General features: G+C 40.1%; 1 protein-coding gene across 6 annotated transcripts in view; it reads right to left on the minus strand.

The window, feature by feature from the left end:
- LOC139968872 (uncharacterized) overlaps positions 1-11,331 on the minus strand; it is a 57,335-nt gene extending 46,004 nt beyond the window's left edge. For 2 of the 6 annotated variants that reach the window (XM_071973464.1, XM_071973469.1), the window contains exons 1-4: positions 3,173-3,531; positions 2,367-2,525; positions 1,559-1,717; positions 751-909 (exon numbers count right to left, since the gene is read on the minus strand). In XM_071973464.1, the coding sequence (XP_071829565.1) occupies positions 751-909; positions 1,559-1,717; positions 2,367-2,525; positions 3,173-3,416 (721 nt within the window). In that variant the 5' untranslated portion in view covers positions 3,417-3,531. Of the gene's footprint in view, positions 1-750; positions 910-1,558; positions 1,718-2,366; positions 2,526-3,172; positions 3,532-3,978; positions 5,327-9,928; positions 9,975-10,267; positions 10,799-10,824 lie in introns of those variants that run through there. The other 4 variants (XM_071973466.1, XM_071973465.1, XM_071973470.1 and 1 more) reach the window with 4 other exon arrangements.
- Positions 11,332-18,693: the final 7,362 nt, after the last annotated feature.

Consider the following 18,693-nt stretch of genomic DNA (forward strand, 5'->3'; position numbering starts at 1 on the left):
TGAAATGATAGACCGATATACTGGCCCAGTTTGTTCCAAGAGTGAACTTGAAGCACATATGTCACAGTTACTCACTGACAGCATTCCCCCCTCCCCTCCCCGCCCGTCTTCATTTTGGCACTTAATTGTTTTTTGTTTTTGCCTAAGGGATGTGACTTTTTCACCATGCGACAATGGATGTATTGAATATTCGTATAGTGATGCATCCCAATTTTGATGACGGTAGTTGGATGTGTAGTTATGTTTGACTGCAGTTCAAATGCTGTTTAATCGAACTCGATAAATGAGAATTAAATGTAAATTTCACCAGAATACTTTTATTTAATCCAAAAAGTGGACTGTATTTTAATTGTTAAAGCTGTACCGTTGCGTCTAAGTGTAACTTTGTGTAACTCCCGCTGTGAAGATCTCTCAAACTTAAGGTTTACACATAGTTTGAGATTCACTAGATGTAAATGTGGATTACGAACATTTGGCTGCTCCTTGTTTACATAATTATGACCATTTAATACAATAAAGAAGTCATTTTAAAAGTCGAAAAACTTGACGCACAATTATTCCTATTCCCAAGAAACAAGACAAGCCTTGTATACAAATCTCATTGGCAAACTGGCTCTTATTGCAGTTTTCCGGAAAAATCATAACAGCCAAAGATTCCCACCACCAAAATAGTTATCATTTGGATCCCAATGTATTTTTCTCAATGTATTTTTTAATCCTGAGTTAGGACAAAAGTAACGCTTTACTCACGACGGTAATCGGTACAACCGTCACAGTCACAGTGGTCCGCAGTATTACCGCACCATTTCCAGCGTGAGCAGCAAGGGTTATGCCCGTCCGGATTACACTCTGCATCATCACCGTAAGCAGCTGGGAATCCAGCACCACATCGGTTGTCTTGTCTGTAGACTAACATATAGTTGAAGAGCGAAAATGGTAACATGTATAATCCACGCAATCAGCTTGAATCCTGCTTTGATTATCTGCATATTCATAAAGCGTCGAAACTTGCGGCTTAATTCTTGCGTGGCGCATCCCACGAACGCATTCTGAATCACATACCCAGAAATACACCTTTTCAACAATTTGTCATCAATTCCCAGCTATAAACTGAAAGGCAAATCAAATTTTCGTCTAAATTTGGCAGTGCGTAAGGCTCTCAGCTGGCTTTAACCAATATAAGTTGCACAGGGATTACAACAGAATATATTAGTAACTTAAACAGAGTAATCCCGGCCTGTTTCCTTGAACACATTCTAAAAGGGTACGTTGATAACGACAGGTAAAAGTACCTATCAAGCTTAAAACCCTATCACTGATAAACATTCACAAAATAATATTTTTTAGTATAAAGCATAAAATTTTCAAGCAGTACCAGATGTCTTTACAACATGATTCATGAAGATATGATAATCTGAACAGCTTTGTATACAATAGTCCTAAAGTGTGGGATATCTCTTTTACTTGTTGGTCTGTTCTTTATGGTCAAGGGCACAGAAAAATACGAAAACAATGCCTTTTTAGTCCTGAGTTAGGACAAAAGTAACGCTTTACTCACGACGGTAATCGGTACAACCGTCACAGTCACAGTGGTCCGCGGAATTACCGCACCAATGCCAGGGTGAGCAGCAAGGGTTATGCCCGTCCGGATTACACTCTGCATCTTCACCGTAAACAGCTGGGAATCCAGCACCACATCGGCTGTCTTGTCTGTAGGCTAACATATAGTTGAAGAGCGAAAATGGTAACAGTATAATCCACGCAATCAGCTTGAATCCTGCTTTGATTATCTGCATTTTCATAAAGCGTCGAAACTTGCGGCTTAATTCTTGCGTGGCGCATCCCACGAACGCATTCTGAATCACATACCCAGAAATTCACCTTTTCAACAATTTGTCATCAATTCCCAGCTATAAACTGAACGGCAAATCAAATTTTCGTCTAAATTTGGCAGTGCGTAAGGCTTTCAGCTGGCTTTAAAAAAGTATACGTTGCACAGGGATTACAACAGAATATATAAGTAACTTAAACAGAGTAATCCCGGCCTGTTTCCTTGAACACATTCTACAAGGTTACGTTGATAACGACAGGTAAAAGTACCTATCAAGCTGAAAACACTATCATTGATAAACATTCACAAAATAACATTTTTTAGTATAAATCAAAAAACTTTCAAGCAGTACCTGATGTCTTTACAACATGAATCATGAAGATATGTTCATCTGAACAGCTTTGTATACAAGAACCCTAAAGTGTGGGATATCTCTTTTACTTGTTGGTCTGTTCTATATGGTCAAAGGCACAAAAACATACGAAAACAATGCCTTTTTAATCCTGAGTTAGGACAAAAGTAACGCTTTACTCACGACGGTAATCGGTACAACCGTCACAGTCACAGTGGTCCGCAGTATTACCGCACCATTTCCAGGGTGAGCAGCAAGGGTAAGGCCCGTCCGGATCACACTCTGCATCTTGACCGTAAGCAGCTGGGAATCCAGCACCACATCGGTAGTCTTGTCTGTAGGCTAACATATAGTTGAAGAGCGAAAATGGTAACATGTATAATCCACGCAATCAGCTTGAATCCTGCTTTGATTATCTGCATTTTCATAAAGCGTCGAAACTTGCGGCTTAATTCTTGCGTGGCGCATCCCACGAACGCATTCTGAATCACATACCTAGAAATTCACCTTTTCAACAATTTGTCATCAATTCCCAGCTATAAACTGAAAGGCAAATCAAATTTTCGTCTAAATTTGGCAGTGCGTAAGGCTCTCAGCTGGCTTTAACCAGTATAAGTTGCATGGAGATTACAACAGAATATATAAGTAACTTAAACAGAGTAATCCCGGCCTGTTTCCTTGAACACATTCTACAAGGTTACGTTGATAACCACAGGTAAAAGTACCTATCAAGCTTAAAACACTATCATTGATAAACATTCACAAAATAATATTTTTAGTATAAATCATAACACTTTCAAGCAGTACCAGATGTCTTTACAACATGAATCATGAAGATATGATAATCTGAACAGCTTTTTATCAAGAACCCTAAAGTGTGGGATATCTCTTTTACTTGTTGGTCTGTTCTATATGGTCAAGGGCACAAAAACATACGAAAACAATGCCTTTTTAATCCTGAGTTAGGACAAAAGTAACGCTTTACTCACGACGGTAATCGGTACAACCGCCACAGTCACAGTGGTACGCGGTATTACCGCACCAATTCGAGGGTGAACAGCAAGGGGTATGCCCGTCCGGATCACACTCTGCATCTTGACCGTTGGCAGCTGGGAATCCAGCACCACATCGGTAGTCTTGTCTGTAGGCTAACATATAGTTGAAGAGCGAAAATGGTAACAGTATAATCCACGCAATCAGCTTGAATCCTGCTTTGATTATCTGCATATTCATAAAGCGTCGAAACTTGCGGCTTAATTCTTGCGTGGCGCATCCCACGAACGCATTCTGAATCACATACCTAGAAATTCACCTTTACAACAATTTGTCATCAATTCCCAGCTATAAACTGAAAAGCAAATCAAATTTTCGTCTAAATTTGGCAGTGCGTAAGGCTCTCAGCTGGCTTTAAAAAAGTATAAGTTGCACAGGGATTACAACAGAATATATAAGTAACTTAAACAGAGTAATCCCGGCCTGTTTCCTTGAACACATTCTACAAGGTTACGTTGATAACGACAGGTAAAAGTACCTATCAAGCTTAAAACACTATAATTGATAAACATTCAAAAAATATTTTTTTAGTATAAATCATAGCACTTTCAAGCAGTACCAGATGTCTTTACAACATGAATCATGGAGATATGATAATCTGAACAGCTTTGTATACAAGAACCCTAAAGTGTGGGATATCTCTTTTACTTGTTGGTCTGTTCTATATGGTCAAGGGCACAAAAACATACGAAAACAATGCCTTTTTAATCCTGAGTTAGGACAAAAGTAACGCTTTACTCACGACGGTAATCGGTACAACCGTCACAGTCTCAGTGGTCCGCGGTTATACCGCACCAATTCCAGCGTGAGCAGCAAGGGTAAGGCCCGTCCGGATTGCGATTTTTCCCCCCAGCGCGGCGAAGGTCACTATTTGCATATACCTCGCTTCTCATTGGCTGGGGCTTGCACTTTTGATACTGAATTGGGAAGTTCTTGCTTACGCTATGTACACGTGTGTATGTACATGTACATACACGTGCGCGCAGTGCATCGTGAATCGCATACACGTACTGTATGAACTGGCGACTTTGTTAAACCAGAATGCGAAATGCATTGAGGTTTCGATGACTTCAGTGCTCTAGACTTCTGGATGTTAGTATAACCAGAACTAGCTGTTACAATAGAAATGGCCCGAACCACCATTTTGATACAATAACACTATCGCACGATAAACACAGGTCAGTCTACTGTACGTGGCTATACACCAAAAACAATGGGGTCTTGTACCCAATATTATGAATCCACACCAAGTATTAGAGGTATCCTCGATTTCCATCGTTATAGATATCATGTAAAAGGTTTTTCATAGTTTGACCTCTGGTGACCTCAAAGGATATTTGACCTCCCAAGCAACAGGATTCTTGTACTCAATATGGCAAATCCATATGCCATGTATGAAAAGTATCCATGATTTCTACCATTAGAAATAATGTTTTCAAGGTTTTCAGGCCTCGACAAATATATTTAAAAGTACTCGCTATTTGGCGACCGTCACTAACATTCTACTTGCCAAATTTCAATTTCAGTAAAGATCTATATACAACATCAATACTTCCTGAGAACAAAGATTAGACACTTAGGCAGATGCATGCATGCTACGTAATTGAACATTGGAAAATTATGTTTCTGTGCAATATGAAATTTAACCTTTTTCCACCAAAAGTATGAACAAAGTAAAACATGACGCAGAATCATAAATAAGCGGCTAGGCCCACTACAGTGTCTCAAACAATTAAAAATATGCCTACAACATCTGTAAAATACCTACGAATATAGCGTTACCTCTGTTACATTAGGGCTCTTCTATTTTACTATAGGTATATACTATATACAGTAACTAGGTGTGCCCGAGTCCTACGCCTATATGCAGTACCTCACTGCTACTTTGAACTGCTGCTTGATTAGAGCGACTGCGTACATTTTCCCAATTATTTTATCTTGTCTTTTAGCTGCAGATTGATGCGCGAAAAATTATCGCTATTACTCTATTACACTGCCTAAATCAAAACGATCTTTTACGCAATGAAAATCTGAGGTTGTAAGAGCATCTATCTTCCAAAAGTCCTAGCAGCAACAACAGCATTCTTGTCTCAAAACCATAGGCGTAGGAGCCTCATTTGATTTGGGGGGGCTGTAACGACTTGCCCGAAAAATATAACCAAAATTTTTTCGCGCGCTCCGCGCGCGTTCCACATGTTAATGTGCATATCATATAGGCATCCATCAGTTATTACATCACCTGCCAATAACATAAAATCATTTTCCGTGTTATTACCCTTCCATATTGGTTAGAATTATTGGGGAAGTCGTTACAACAATAATGATAATAATAATAATAATATAAGTTTAACCATTGAAAAACACATTGCAAATTCTTCATCTTTCACTAAGTGCCAGTGGCAGAGCTAGGGGGTATTGGTCGGGGGGGGGGGGAGAGAATGGTCTGTAGGTGCGCTTTTGACACTATCTAAGCGGAGCGCCACCACAGGTTGGCGCGGAGCGTACAGAAATTTTTTGAGTAAAGTTACTCCCTAGATCGCCGGAAATGACCCTTTCCGGGCCTTGCTAATTTGCAGATAAACGAAGAATAAATAGGTGTCATCGCCATTTGTCAGAAAATTGCACCAACAAAATGTGACAAATGTCAATAGGTATTTGAGAGCGCAATAAAAAAGTCAATAATCGCGAATAAGTAAAAAGTGGTAAAAAGCTGAAAGGCGCCAGCAGTCCATTTGAGTCCGTCAGGGGGACATCTGCCCCCTTTGACTGTATGGACGCTCCGCCACTGGTAGGTGCACGCAAAATTCTCAGCATATTGCCCAAATTTTCACCCAAAAAAATTGGAAAAAAAATGCAAATTATTATTCTTTCAGTAGGTGCCCGAAAAAATTCTCAGCATATTGCCCGAATTTTCACCAAAATATTGAAAAACACATTGCAAATTATTATTCTTTCAGTAGATGCCCGAATAATTCTCAGCATATTGCCGAATTTTCACCAAAATATTGAAAAACACATTGCAAATTATTATTCTTCCAGTAGGTGCCCGAAGAATTCTAAGCATATTGCCCGAATTTTCACCAAAATATTGAAAAACACATTGCAAATTATTATTCTTTCAGTAGATGCCCGAATAATTCTCAGCATATTGCCGAATTTTCACCAAAAAAAATGAAAAACACATTGCAAATTATTATTCTTCCAGTAGGTGCCCAAAAAATTCTAAGCATATTGCCCGAATTTTCACCAAAATAATTGGTTGGGGGGGCTGCAGCCCCCCCAGCCCCCCCGCCTCCTACGCCTATGCTCAAAACTCCTTAAATTGTTTTATACTTTGCAAATTATGACTGATAGCCAGTAGGAAAATTGCCTTAAGAAATAATTAAGGAGATGTTTTGCCATCTTAAGTGTATTGGTATTCTGACTGGTATTCTTCACGTTGTTGTGTTAACGAACCCTATTCTTGCCAACCGTTGCTGGCCTAGACAACATTAAATTGCTCACAGGCCCAGCCAGGTTTGTTCAAGTTGTCCCATAAATATAAACGTGAAGAAAGTCGAACGTTACTTTTAAGGCCTAGCTATGCTGAAACTGGTGGAAGAGACTACTCAAATTGAGATCAACAGCCGATCCAGACAATAGCTCGTGAACTCACTGCCAAACTAAGACCGTTTTACACAATTATTTCGCACTGGTCATAGTAAAAAAATCTAACTAGACGAACTGTAAAGTTTCATAAACGCTGCCTGGTCACATCGAAACTATATCCAACCTGAAATAAATACGACGGAAAATCTCCAATAGAACCGCTGTTCTACAAAGAGTACGTACACTTTTTGCACGCCAAGTAAGGCTTCCGAGCGACACGTTGAAGCCAGTGCAATATTGTTCAAGTTTTTAGTTTTAGATTCTACGGATGCCCATCAGCTCATTTCCAATTGCCAATAGCCTCTTATTCGTATGAGGCGTAACGCACATGTTATCTGATAGGCTGGTCGGTGGGAGATACTGTAGCTTATAAAAGAAGGTTTCCACAATTTGGCGTCTGTTGACTCCAAATGACTTTGACCTCAAGAAATTCTTGTACTGACCGTGTACCAACTACATACTAAATATGAGATTCGTCCAACCTTCCCTTCTTGAGTTATCGTGTTGAAGTTTTCTCAATTTGACCTCTAGTTACCCCATACAAATGGACTTGGACCTCCATCAAAAACACTGGGATCTTGAACTCAACGTGGTACCCCTTGACACGAAATACGAGATTGATCCAAGCTTTCCTTCTAGAGATATCGTGTTTACAAGGTTTACACAATTTGACCCCTTGTGACCCCACATGACCTTTGAGCTCCACCAAAAAGCTATAGGCTTTTGCTTCCAAATGTGGTCCATCTACTCAAGAAATATGAGATTGGTCCAAGCTTACCTCCTTGAGATATCATGTTCACAAGGTTTTCACTATTCGGCCCCTGGTGACTTCAAATGACCTTTGACCTCCCCACAAAACTTTGAGTTGAAACTTTACAGTTAGCTTAGTTTACGTCATTCGTATAGTATCCTAGTATTAGAAAATCTCGAGAATCAACGCAAATTGCTGCTTTAATTTGGTGGTATATTTAGTGTAAATTGCTAGGCAGAATCTATGCCGAATTTGTACGTTGTTTTAGGGACTTAGGTTTTTGGCTTCTGCAGAGGATCGAGTTATGCACTCGGCAGCTGCGCTGCGTAACTGCTTGTGCCTGCGCAAGGTCGTCGCAGCGTAGGGTTCGCGGGCTGACGAATCTCATCGTTAGCTGCGCTGCGTTGTCCTAACGCTGCGTCGCCCTTGACGCAGTATAGTCAGTATTGCGAAGTTCGCCATACTGCGAAGTTCGGGCACCCTAAGAAATACACGATTTTCACCATGAAAACCTACAGGAAGAGCCAAATTTCACCAAAAAGTACGAAGCTACAGTTATTTTCTCTCCAAAATGACCCGTGTGCAAGAAATTACTTACATATTTGTCAATAAAATGACGAAGATCTATGAAGTCTGTTATAATTACTGAAAGAGCAACAGCGCCACCAATTTTTACCAGCGCCACACTGTGGGTTGCGTGTCCGAACTTCGCAATACTCTAGCAAGAAATACCAGTTCCACAATCACGAAGAATCTTCTTGGAAAACAACGTGAAAACAGTTTGCAGGAAAGAAAGTTTGGCCGTGTATCGTACTATAACAAAATTCTCCCACCATATGAAGTATATTTTCAAATGATTTATACCAGAAGATTTAGTTTTGGGGTGTTTTAAGTCTTAAGTGGCCGAACTTCGAAGTCACCATCCTACCTATATTTAGGCTGCGTTGTGCCTGCGCTGCGTCGTCCTCGACGCAGCGCCTATAGTTAGCTGCGCTGTTAGGCAGCTTACATATTAGGGCTAGTCAATGTACGCCACCATGTATTGTGGTTAGGTTTTATTGTATTACTTTCTGTATATATTATTTGTTTATTATGCTTTACGAAAGATGTACGACAGGTACATTGTTTATATAATTATACTTTTTAAACTCTTAATGCACTCTTAGTGTACTTCTTTCAACGGTGTCCTCGAGTCTCTCTCTACAACCCCCTTCCTCACTTGCCAACTGGGTACTTCACCATACTACCGAAGCGGATAGCGTTACAATACGAAAGATATAGGCCTAGTATTTAGTCATGTTAGTAGCACCACTGCCACTGTGGATTTTAGTTATTGAACACAGAAATTGTCTTACGTTTATATTACGTTTATATTATATGGTGATATCATCTTCAAACTGTTTCGGTTTGATTTAACTTCTTTAAATTTACAGCAACCATATAGGCGTAGGAGCTTAATTTGATTTGGGGGGCTGTAACGACTTGCCCGAAAAATATAACCAAAATTTTTTCGCGCGCGTTCAACATGTAAATGTGCATATCATATAAGCATTCATCGGTTATAACAACACATGCCAATAACATACAATCATTTTCCGTGTTATTACCCTTCCATATTAGTTATCATTATTTGGGAAGTCGTTACAATAATAATGATATTAATAATATAAGTTTAACCATTGAAAAACACATGGCAATTATTCTTCTTTCAGTAGGTGCCCGACAAATTCTCAGCATATTGCTCGAATTTTCACAAACATTTTTGGTTGGGGGGGGGGGGGCTGCAGCAGATAATCATCTCTGAACGCTTCTGTAACAATGAGGCACAAATTATTACCAGTAAGAATTGAAACAAGCACAAATAACAATAAGCGAGCTACACGACAGTTAGTAGCATAAAGTTTCTGAGAAGTTTGAAAAGTGGTAGGGACGGGAGGGGGGAGGGATGTAAATCAAACAAACCAGGATCAACATATGCGTAAGTTGAACATGTGTTACTTTCTAAATCCAAACTTTAAGCAGATTGTCTCACATCATAACGGCCTCGTGCGATCATGTAGTGAATCAATTGGCAAAATGTTATTTTTTGACTTCAATCTGCAATTGTGTTTGGAAAAGAGAAAGAATTTGATAAACTTACAAATAGAATCAAGAACATTTAGTTGTTGTAAAGAATACAAGTGTTTAATGAAGACACTTAACATCTCTTTTTACTTGTTTTTGCATTTTGGTTGGCTTCTTTTGCAAGCGCCGTATAGTACAACTATATATAGAAAATTAGTTTAAAACTTACTTTGACCATTCACCAGAGAGAGTGTTGTGGCAAGGATCACGACAACCTGCAATGGAAAGAACAAATCATCTATTTACATTTTAAATAATCGGATGCACACAGACACACACGCATCCAAACAATGGTTTACAATAAACTCTTTATTAGATAAACTTCTACTATCTGACTATTTCAATGCAAGCACATTTTATCAATTCCGGATGCAATGAATCAACTTTTTACATGAACTGTTCAAATGTCATCCCTTCAGAAGCTGAACTGCAAATAATATTTTCTTTGAAAATTGAGCAGGGGATATTTTTGAAATAAACATGAATAAGCATTCGATTTGACTTTTACCAAAATATTCATCCTGAATGGTAGTAGATCTATGCCAGTCTTCAAGAGTTAAATTAACCGTCTATCTTCCAAGGTAACACTACAGTCTTCGTTGTGCTGAAATAAATTTTAGTTGACAGATCTTCACAATAGATCAGACCCTGATGCAGTTCACAAGTAATTAGTTTTCACTCTCCGAAATTGCTGTGAGAGCACTGCACACTCACCGTCGAAGATCTGCCCCCGTGACCTCCGATTTTATTCCCGATTTTGCATATCACTACGTTTGAATTTCGGCGGTCGCGTAAGGCTACACGCATGGAGTTTTCCGATAACCATATATTGCCAAATATGATTCATAATGCCAAAAAAGACACTTACGCGTAGAAAAAACAATATTTAATGCATTGGTGGAATGTTATGTTGAAATTTCGTAAATATTGCCGGAGAAATTAGGCCAAGAAAATTGGATAGCGGTTTCACGATCTTGCCGGAAGATGCAAAAAAATGATTCCTAAAACACGAATAAGCCTGAAAATAACTCGAAAGTGACCCGAATATTACGTTAAGTGATATACCTTTTGGATTTTGTCGCATTCAGAACGGCAAACATCTTAAGACGGCTTTTCACAGTTCGTAAAGAAGCAGATTATGCGTTCGTTAGCTTGTCTGGCGGCCATATTGAATTTCGACTTGATGTTATCGCGGTATTTCAGCTGAACATTTTCTCTCGTGGTTTGATTGCATGTGTAAACAATACATTATATCGTTTCAGATCGGCGCGTTTCTCCTGATGGAAGTAGGGATGAGAATGTAAAATGCAATTTCAAATCACATCAACTTTAAGTGGGGGCAAACGAGCGTTGGTTTCTTCCATAGTGTACATGCATGTCGAAAGATATGGCAGGAGAGGTGGGAAGTGGAGACGGGTGGTGGGTCAGATGGGCACACCTAGGTGAGGCTCGTGGGCACAATACCCCAAGTAAAGAGGGCAATGGCCTTAATGAATTTATTTCATGGGAATGCTTAAGTAGTTTACTCTGTAGTATACAAGCATATCAACTCCCCTACCCCCCCCCCATCCACCATGGGGACCATTTAATTTTTTTTATAACACCGGTTGCTTATCTATTTAATTATAGGCTGACAATGACTCACACCAATCAAAGAAAAAAAATACAAGTTTGAATTCCTTTTCAACTTTTTTATTCATTGATAGAATATGTTGATGGCAATTAAAAAATGATATTAATACAAACAAGGAGAATATTCGCATAAGTTTAAGTACATGGAAAGGTCATATGAAAACAAAGAAACATGAAGCGGGTTATAACAAAGATTTTTCTCACACAAATGCTCATATGATATCAAGCAAGCACTGACAGTGGTAAAAAAGCAAAACAAAGGAGGTAAATAAACTGTCCCGCAGTCACAAACTGTGGTGCGTTCAGATTAGCCGCGTAAAGGAGGACTTCACAAAATTTCTTACGATGCTTTTGATTTGCTGGTGAAAAGTACGGGCCTTAATATTGACCAATCAAGTCGAATTTATATCACTAGAGAGAGGAGTCAACGAACTTTTCTTTGGCATAGGGATTTGGCATAGGGTTACGCAATCAAACTCCCAGCAAGCACAATGTAAGCATTGAGAGATAGGGACATTTTGAAGACGTTCAATGCTTTCCGAAGTGGTTTTTACTTTTTCAGCTTAAAAAGTACGGGTTTTAGTTCATAATAAATAACGCCACGTCATTGTAAAGAGGACACAATATTCTTCAAAATGACATAAGAAAGAGAACAAGGTTGAAAACGAGACAGGGTATGCTTTTATCATCATTACGAGGCATCATTAGAGTGAGGGGGAGGGGTCGGGTGGGGGCGGGGAGGGTAGGTGGAAAGGACCTCGGAACAAAATAAAGAAGGAGTTATGGATAAACTAAGGAGGAGAATACTTGGTGACCTGAGGACCCCGGACCTGGAAATTCACTCTCCTCCCTCAGTAGGAGAAGGCAATCTATAAAACCCACCAGGTGACTGTGCTGTTCCCATCGAACTGGATTTCGCTCACATTTAATCTAGTCACTGGGTTTCTTTCTATGGGGCATGCCCCCCCACCCAGGCCCTCCTCTCTGGCAGAGCCCAGACCTCCTTTTAGTCAATAATGATTAAGAGATCTAGAGACCATTTAATTTGCAAGTTGATCATTTCCGGTATAGACTTTTGTATTTCTGTATAGTATATGAGTATGTAATATTACAGATTTTATTTGTAGGCGATGAAACCCAACGCCTGGTATGGAAGTGGCCCATATGATACGAATTGGGGTTGATTTACCAATATTTATCATTTTTAATACATAGTGGTCAAGATTGAGAAGACATAGTGGTCAACAGGGGCGTATCCAGGATTTTCCAATAGGGGGGGGGGGGCGCCAGGCATGAATGATCGCCGTCCTGGGGGATGGGTCTAAGGGGAGGAGGTGTACAATTTTTGCTTTCAAAGAAGGGCTGAAATGCAAAATGGTGTCATATGCATGGGCGGCTATCCGTACTTCCGAGTGGGGCGGGGGGGGGGGGGGGGATATGACCTTGTTGACTATCTAAGCGTAGTGCCACCATGAGTTGGCGCGAAGCGTACAAGAAAATTTTGGGATTTACAAACCCTCTAGATGGCCCGGGAAACGGCACTTCCCGAGGTTTCCAAGCGGCATATACCCAACTTTAAAATAGGGATGTCATGTCCGAAATATCTCATAATCAGGATCCAAAATACTTTTTTTTTTAATTTCGGGTGTTATTTTGGGAAAATTGCCCAAGTCAATCTTGTTTCAGGCGCAACGTTAGAATGTTCGAGAGCTCTGTTATATTATTCGATGAAGAAAATGGCCTCATGCAGGCTATTATAGGCCTATACACATGCAATACACAATTACACATAGTTACATTCCTAGGTACCGATTGCTAGGGCATCCAGGTAAAACGTGTATTAAGCATTACCCTGGTTACATGAGATTCTCAGCTGTTCGAGGGAACATGTACGTGTGTAGGCCTACTATAGGGCCTATATGAATACTATGAGGGTGCATATATGTACTATATCAATACCGTGGGCGCAATAATACATTTTGTTGTTATAGGGCCAATGAAGCCTACAGTCAACTATTTTTGCTTTATAAAGACGCTTTATTTGAAAAGATCGCACTACGTTTATGGTAGGCGAGAAATGAAGCTAAAAAAGAGCCGTACATTAACGAAGATGCATAAATGTAGGCATGAAAATATTCTTATCCCTGGCATTTGGTGGGGGGGGGGGGTATGGTGCATTACATCCCCTCCACCCATTTTCATGGGGGGATATATCCCCCCTCCACCCAGGATCGCCGCCCATGGCCATATGTGATCCATTTTTCGACCTTAATAATAAGCAACATTTCCAGTAAATATGGACACAAAATGCACAATTTAGTATGGCTGGCATGTCATTTAGTGTTTATAGTGATAATACAAACACAATTACCATCTATGTTTCTAAAATTATTATGCCGCCGAACTTCGCCAGAACCTTTTTTTGGCAAACAAAAAATAAAGCATACGGGAGGGGGGGGGGGTTGAGCGATCACCGACATCTCACATAAAGGTCGTCATCAATTTCTTTTTTTTTTTTTTTTTTTTGCTTAACCTTTTTTTTTTTTGGTGACGGCCAATAGGGGGGGCGCGCGCCTGTTGCGCCCCCCTGGATACGCCCCTGGTCAAGACTGCAGTGAAGACAGTGCCTGGCGATACAAATGTTAGGTCTTGCAACAATCAGATGAACTGATAGCTATCATTTATAGCCTAAGTAAATGCACCAGATTACGTCATTCCTGCTCCCGTGACCGCCATTTAACGTCCTCATCCGACGGACGAGAGTATACAAGCACCTGACGACTTCCTTTAAAGACCAAATATGGAGGCAATTTTTTGTTGTTGAGATTTTCCATTAATTTAGGAGTTTACATACCCATAATCAACATGTGTAAAAAATAATCTTCGAAAACCTACTATAACCCATCAAAAAACGACCACGAAAATGGACATTTTGGGTAGTCACGTGTCATGAACCTCTGGAATGTCTGAAAACAGAGATTGACCCAAAGGAGCCTCTGGTCACCGTGTGACGTCAAAGTTTGTATACCGCGAAAATCAAACGCTGATATAGGCACTGTTTGTACACAGATAGCGAACAATTGTACTGTTTTTGACTTCCAATTTCGAGAGATTGAAAAGCTGTTAGCTTAAAACAAGAACACATGAAGGTTAACAACAAGTTTTAAGACAATTATAAGCAGAAATTTTAGTTAAATTGCTTATTTTATTAGCAAAATTTCCACTCAAATGGAGGCATCTTTTACATAACGTAGCGTCAATAGGTCCGTACGGTACAATATACTTACGTAGTACTTACTCGTTTTAATATCCAAAAGTACAAACACAGAAAAAGTATCCTGTCAATAAACAAATTTAGCAGTGAATATCCTAATCCACGTTTCTTGTTCAATCTGGGCGAAAAACTACCGTGACTCTGTGAAATTCCATAGAGTTAGGTCCAGTTGAAAGAGGCCTTGACCAGTAACATCCCACAATCACAAGACAGTCACTAACGAAATAAAACGTCCGATCGCTACATACTACCGCTTTTATTCAACTCCTTGGAACATGCAGATGTCGGAATAAACAGAACGGACAATATTACACATGTATCACGAACTCACGATGCTGGAATACAACAAATGAAATAGATAAATCCTAACATGGCTATTTACACATGCTGTGAGCCAACGCCGGCGAGAGTTGTAACTAACTACCGTACATGTACTAACAATGCTATACCCTTGGCACGGTATGTATATATATATATGGTCATCTCTTACAGTCAGGGACGTAGCTAAGGCCTGATGATTGGGGGGGGGGGGGGGGTGTAGTGGCTGAAATTCCAACTGGATGGGTTTTGGAGCCAGAAAATTCCGACTGCTGCCTTGTACCCCCCCCCCGCACTAATCGTCAACGATACGGTCAGTGTCAGTCAGACACCCCATCTCTCGCGACTGCACTTATGTTCCGAACTTTTTTCGATACATTTGTACCTTATGGGGCAAAGTTTTTGCTTATGTTGATGGCACTTTTAAGCTTCCGTAGATTAGCATTGGTGTTTTAATTGTATACCGTAGAGACAATGTATACCCCAACGACGTAGCCAGGAGTTTGAAAGAGGGAGCACCTTTTGCGATTGATATGGGGGAGGGGTCTAAGGGGAGGGGTCTCCCCCTCCCCTTTGAGATATTTTTGAACAATTGAAGGTCCTTAGATGCGATCTGGTGCATTTTGTTGCCAGTTTCATCATCATCATATGATATCATATTATCAGCAGATTTTGTTTCCTGTTCGAATTCTTTTACATGTTCTTTTACATAATATACCAGAAATACATTTGACGAACTTAACTGATGGACAATATAAACTTTCATATTTTTTAAGACAGCCAGATGTGCAGTGGCGTAAAAACAAATATTGTTATCGCCGTGTATTAGCAGTGTAATAACAATAGTTTTTAAACATATTTTTCGACACTGAAGGGGGGAGCAGTCGCTCCCCTGCTCTCCCTGGCTACGTCCCTGTATATCCTGAACTTACTTGAAGCTAGCGAACAGGGTCGACCCACCCAATAGCAAAATTAATACATAAATTATCCGAATTGAAGCTGGCGAACGTTGTATTTTTTTTTAGAGTATTCGAAATCATACGAAGTTTTGTATGGTGGAGTATAAGGATCGCGAGATACAATTTCTCAATGTGACGAGGAAAACGTGGTAAATATGACTGATTAAAGGTCAATTTTGATCGAAAATTTTATGCCACTCACAAATTACAAGAACATATGAAAATAAGAGCGCGACAGTCAGAAAAATTAGAGTGCGACAGTCGGAAATTCCGAATTGAAGCTGTCGACAGTCGGAAATTCCGACAGTCGGAAATTCCGACTGTCACACTCAAATTTTCCAACCATCGTCATTTTTACCAAGATTGGGGGGGTGAGACACCCCCCCACACCCCCCCTCTAGCGACGTCCCTGCTTACAGTAAATATATTACTGTCAATTGCGTGATATAATGCATGGAGCTATAAACGTTTATAGCTCCATGTATAATGTTACATGTAAGGACGTCCAGGGCGTGTTTACGGTCAATTTCACATTAGCTATGTCCGACCATGGTCCGACACAGCTATCGACAGTATATAATTTTCACAGAATGAGACATTTGCAGCATACACAGAAGCAGGGTCATGCATGTGGACTCATGGGCATGAGATACTCCGGGTGCTGAAAAATCTTTCCGCGTGGATCTAAAAAAATTGATCCAAAGTCTGCGGCGTTTTACGTCGGTTCTTTTACTCGGAAATCTAAAAAAGCTGATGCTTTTGTTGGATGAGGTATAACTGCAATCTCCAACAACACAGAATTGTGGCATTTTGAGGAAAAAGGAATAATATCGTTGATGTTTTTGGCAGCTCAAGTATACGACTTTACACACTAAAAGTATAGTTGTGAGTGAGGTATACAAACGTTGACGTCACATGGTCACCTGATGTCTTAGGAAATGCTTCAGGAATGTCTGAAATAGAAGCTGACTTTTCGTCCCATTTTTCCCGTATTTAACGTCCGAAATTGGTAAAGTTAATTACAGCAACGTAATTGGAGTCAGTTAAGGATTACATACGTGAAAAATCCGGGTGGGATTTTATGTTCATCGAAAAGTCTCCATAGTTGGTCTTTAACAGTGAAGTAGGTGACGGCCTCCCATTCATCATCACATCAGAGCAGCCACGGGGAACGCTTGATGTTGTTTCGAACCCCCATTTCTCCATTCGCAAACTTCCAGACATACCAAATCCACGGACGATTCCGCCCAACAAAACTGCAAAGCGCAACACTGAATGTGGTAATGGTCACTTGGTTGCTTATAACTAATGCGTTTGAAGCGTTATTAATTCAAAAAGTTTTGTGTCACACAAATTTAATGTATTTTCAAAATCTTACGCACATTATCATAATTCCTGGTGCGATTTCGGTGTATTCATATATTTTGTTTTAGATAACGAAGCTTTCATTAACACGTTCAAATATTAAACTGAACGTACCACCAGATTGGAGCAGATTAAGAACAGATATCAACAGAAAAGGAAGAAATTAAGAGAGAAAGAAATTAACATCTTACCCATATCGTCCACTCTGAAGTAAGCCATGCATGAGTTTTAGCAAAGAAACGTCATCACTTCTCCTGCCCTCCATCCAGGATTCAAGCTACTTCGTTAGCAGCGGAGTAAAGCGAGCTTTTCATGTGATGGGAGAGAGTGAGAGAAAGGGAGGGAGGGGGGGGGGTGGGGATGTGGGATAAGGTTGAATTGATGAAGCTCTATCGCATTTCCCCTTCTTGCTGGTTATACGTTACTTTGTGTTTAACTTTGTTAGTCACCTATGTTCGCACCTTCAACAAATTAATATAGATCCACATAACGATATTCCATTGTCTGAAGCATTTCAGTGGGGATGATTGCAGGGTGAGGGATTGAGCGGCATCGATCATATCCATTGTTAGTTGTAATCATGATGGTGGAGGTGCGGTGTGCGGCAACTGGGCTGTCCCTTCAAACGGTGTTACTTTGTATATAGACGTTTTACCAAAAGATTCTTTCGTATATAGAAAGTTCGACTTTTCAGTTTGAGATGTTACTATTTAAAATTTAAAAATATTGCCGAAGCGATATTTCTATACATTAATGTGAGTTGCATTTATGTGAGTGGCAATGGGAGTTCTGGAGGGGGAGGGGGGTGAGCAAAATACTTTCCAAAGTTGAACTGGGATGCTGCCACGCACCACGTGTTGCTATGTGTATGCCTAGAGCCCCAGACAGGCATACTATAGGAAAAGATGTTGTGTTATATAGTTATCTGAGTTGTGGGTCAGAGCATGGAGCTATCGTTTATAGCTCCATGGTTGGACAGCCAACCGAGGTGTAAATAGAGGGCGGGCTGATAGATATTCGAGCAGAGACTTAAGGTGGTAGAATCTTATTAGAGACTATATCCATCCGCCAGATTGTTATCCTATCTCAGGAAAAGTGCCAAAGAGCAGCAGACGAACAGGCTTTTTTGAGCTGTTATCAATCATAATCTATTTTTTTTTGTGACTTGCATCTTGAAGAACATGAATGGAAGTACATGTGGTGAAAAAATTGGGTCAATTAAGGCAAGTTTAGATCCCTTTAGGCCTCCCAGGAGTAGCGTACGAAAATTGTTCACTACTAGTGGTGAAGAGGTTTGTTTACAAGTGACGAAAACTTCCGGCTCGGATAGCAAAAAATCTAGATGGTCATGATACGGAAAATTGATTGTGCAATGAAAGGTCAACT

The sequence above is a fragment of the Apostichopus japonicus genome, chromosome 6 (assembly GCF_037975245.1).
Source record: "Apostichopus japonicus isolate 1M-3 chromosome 6, ASM3797524v1, whole genome shotgun sequence".
Taxonomy (NCBI): Eukaryota; Metazoa; Echinodermata; class Holothuroidea; order Aspidochirotida; family Stichopodidae; genus Apostichopus; species Apostichopus japonicus.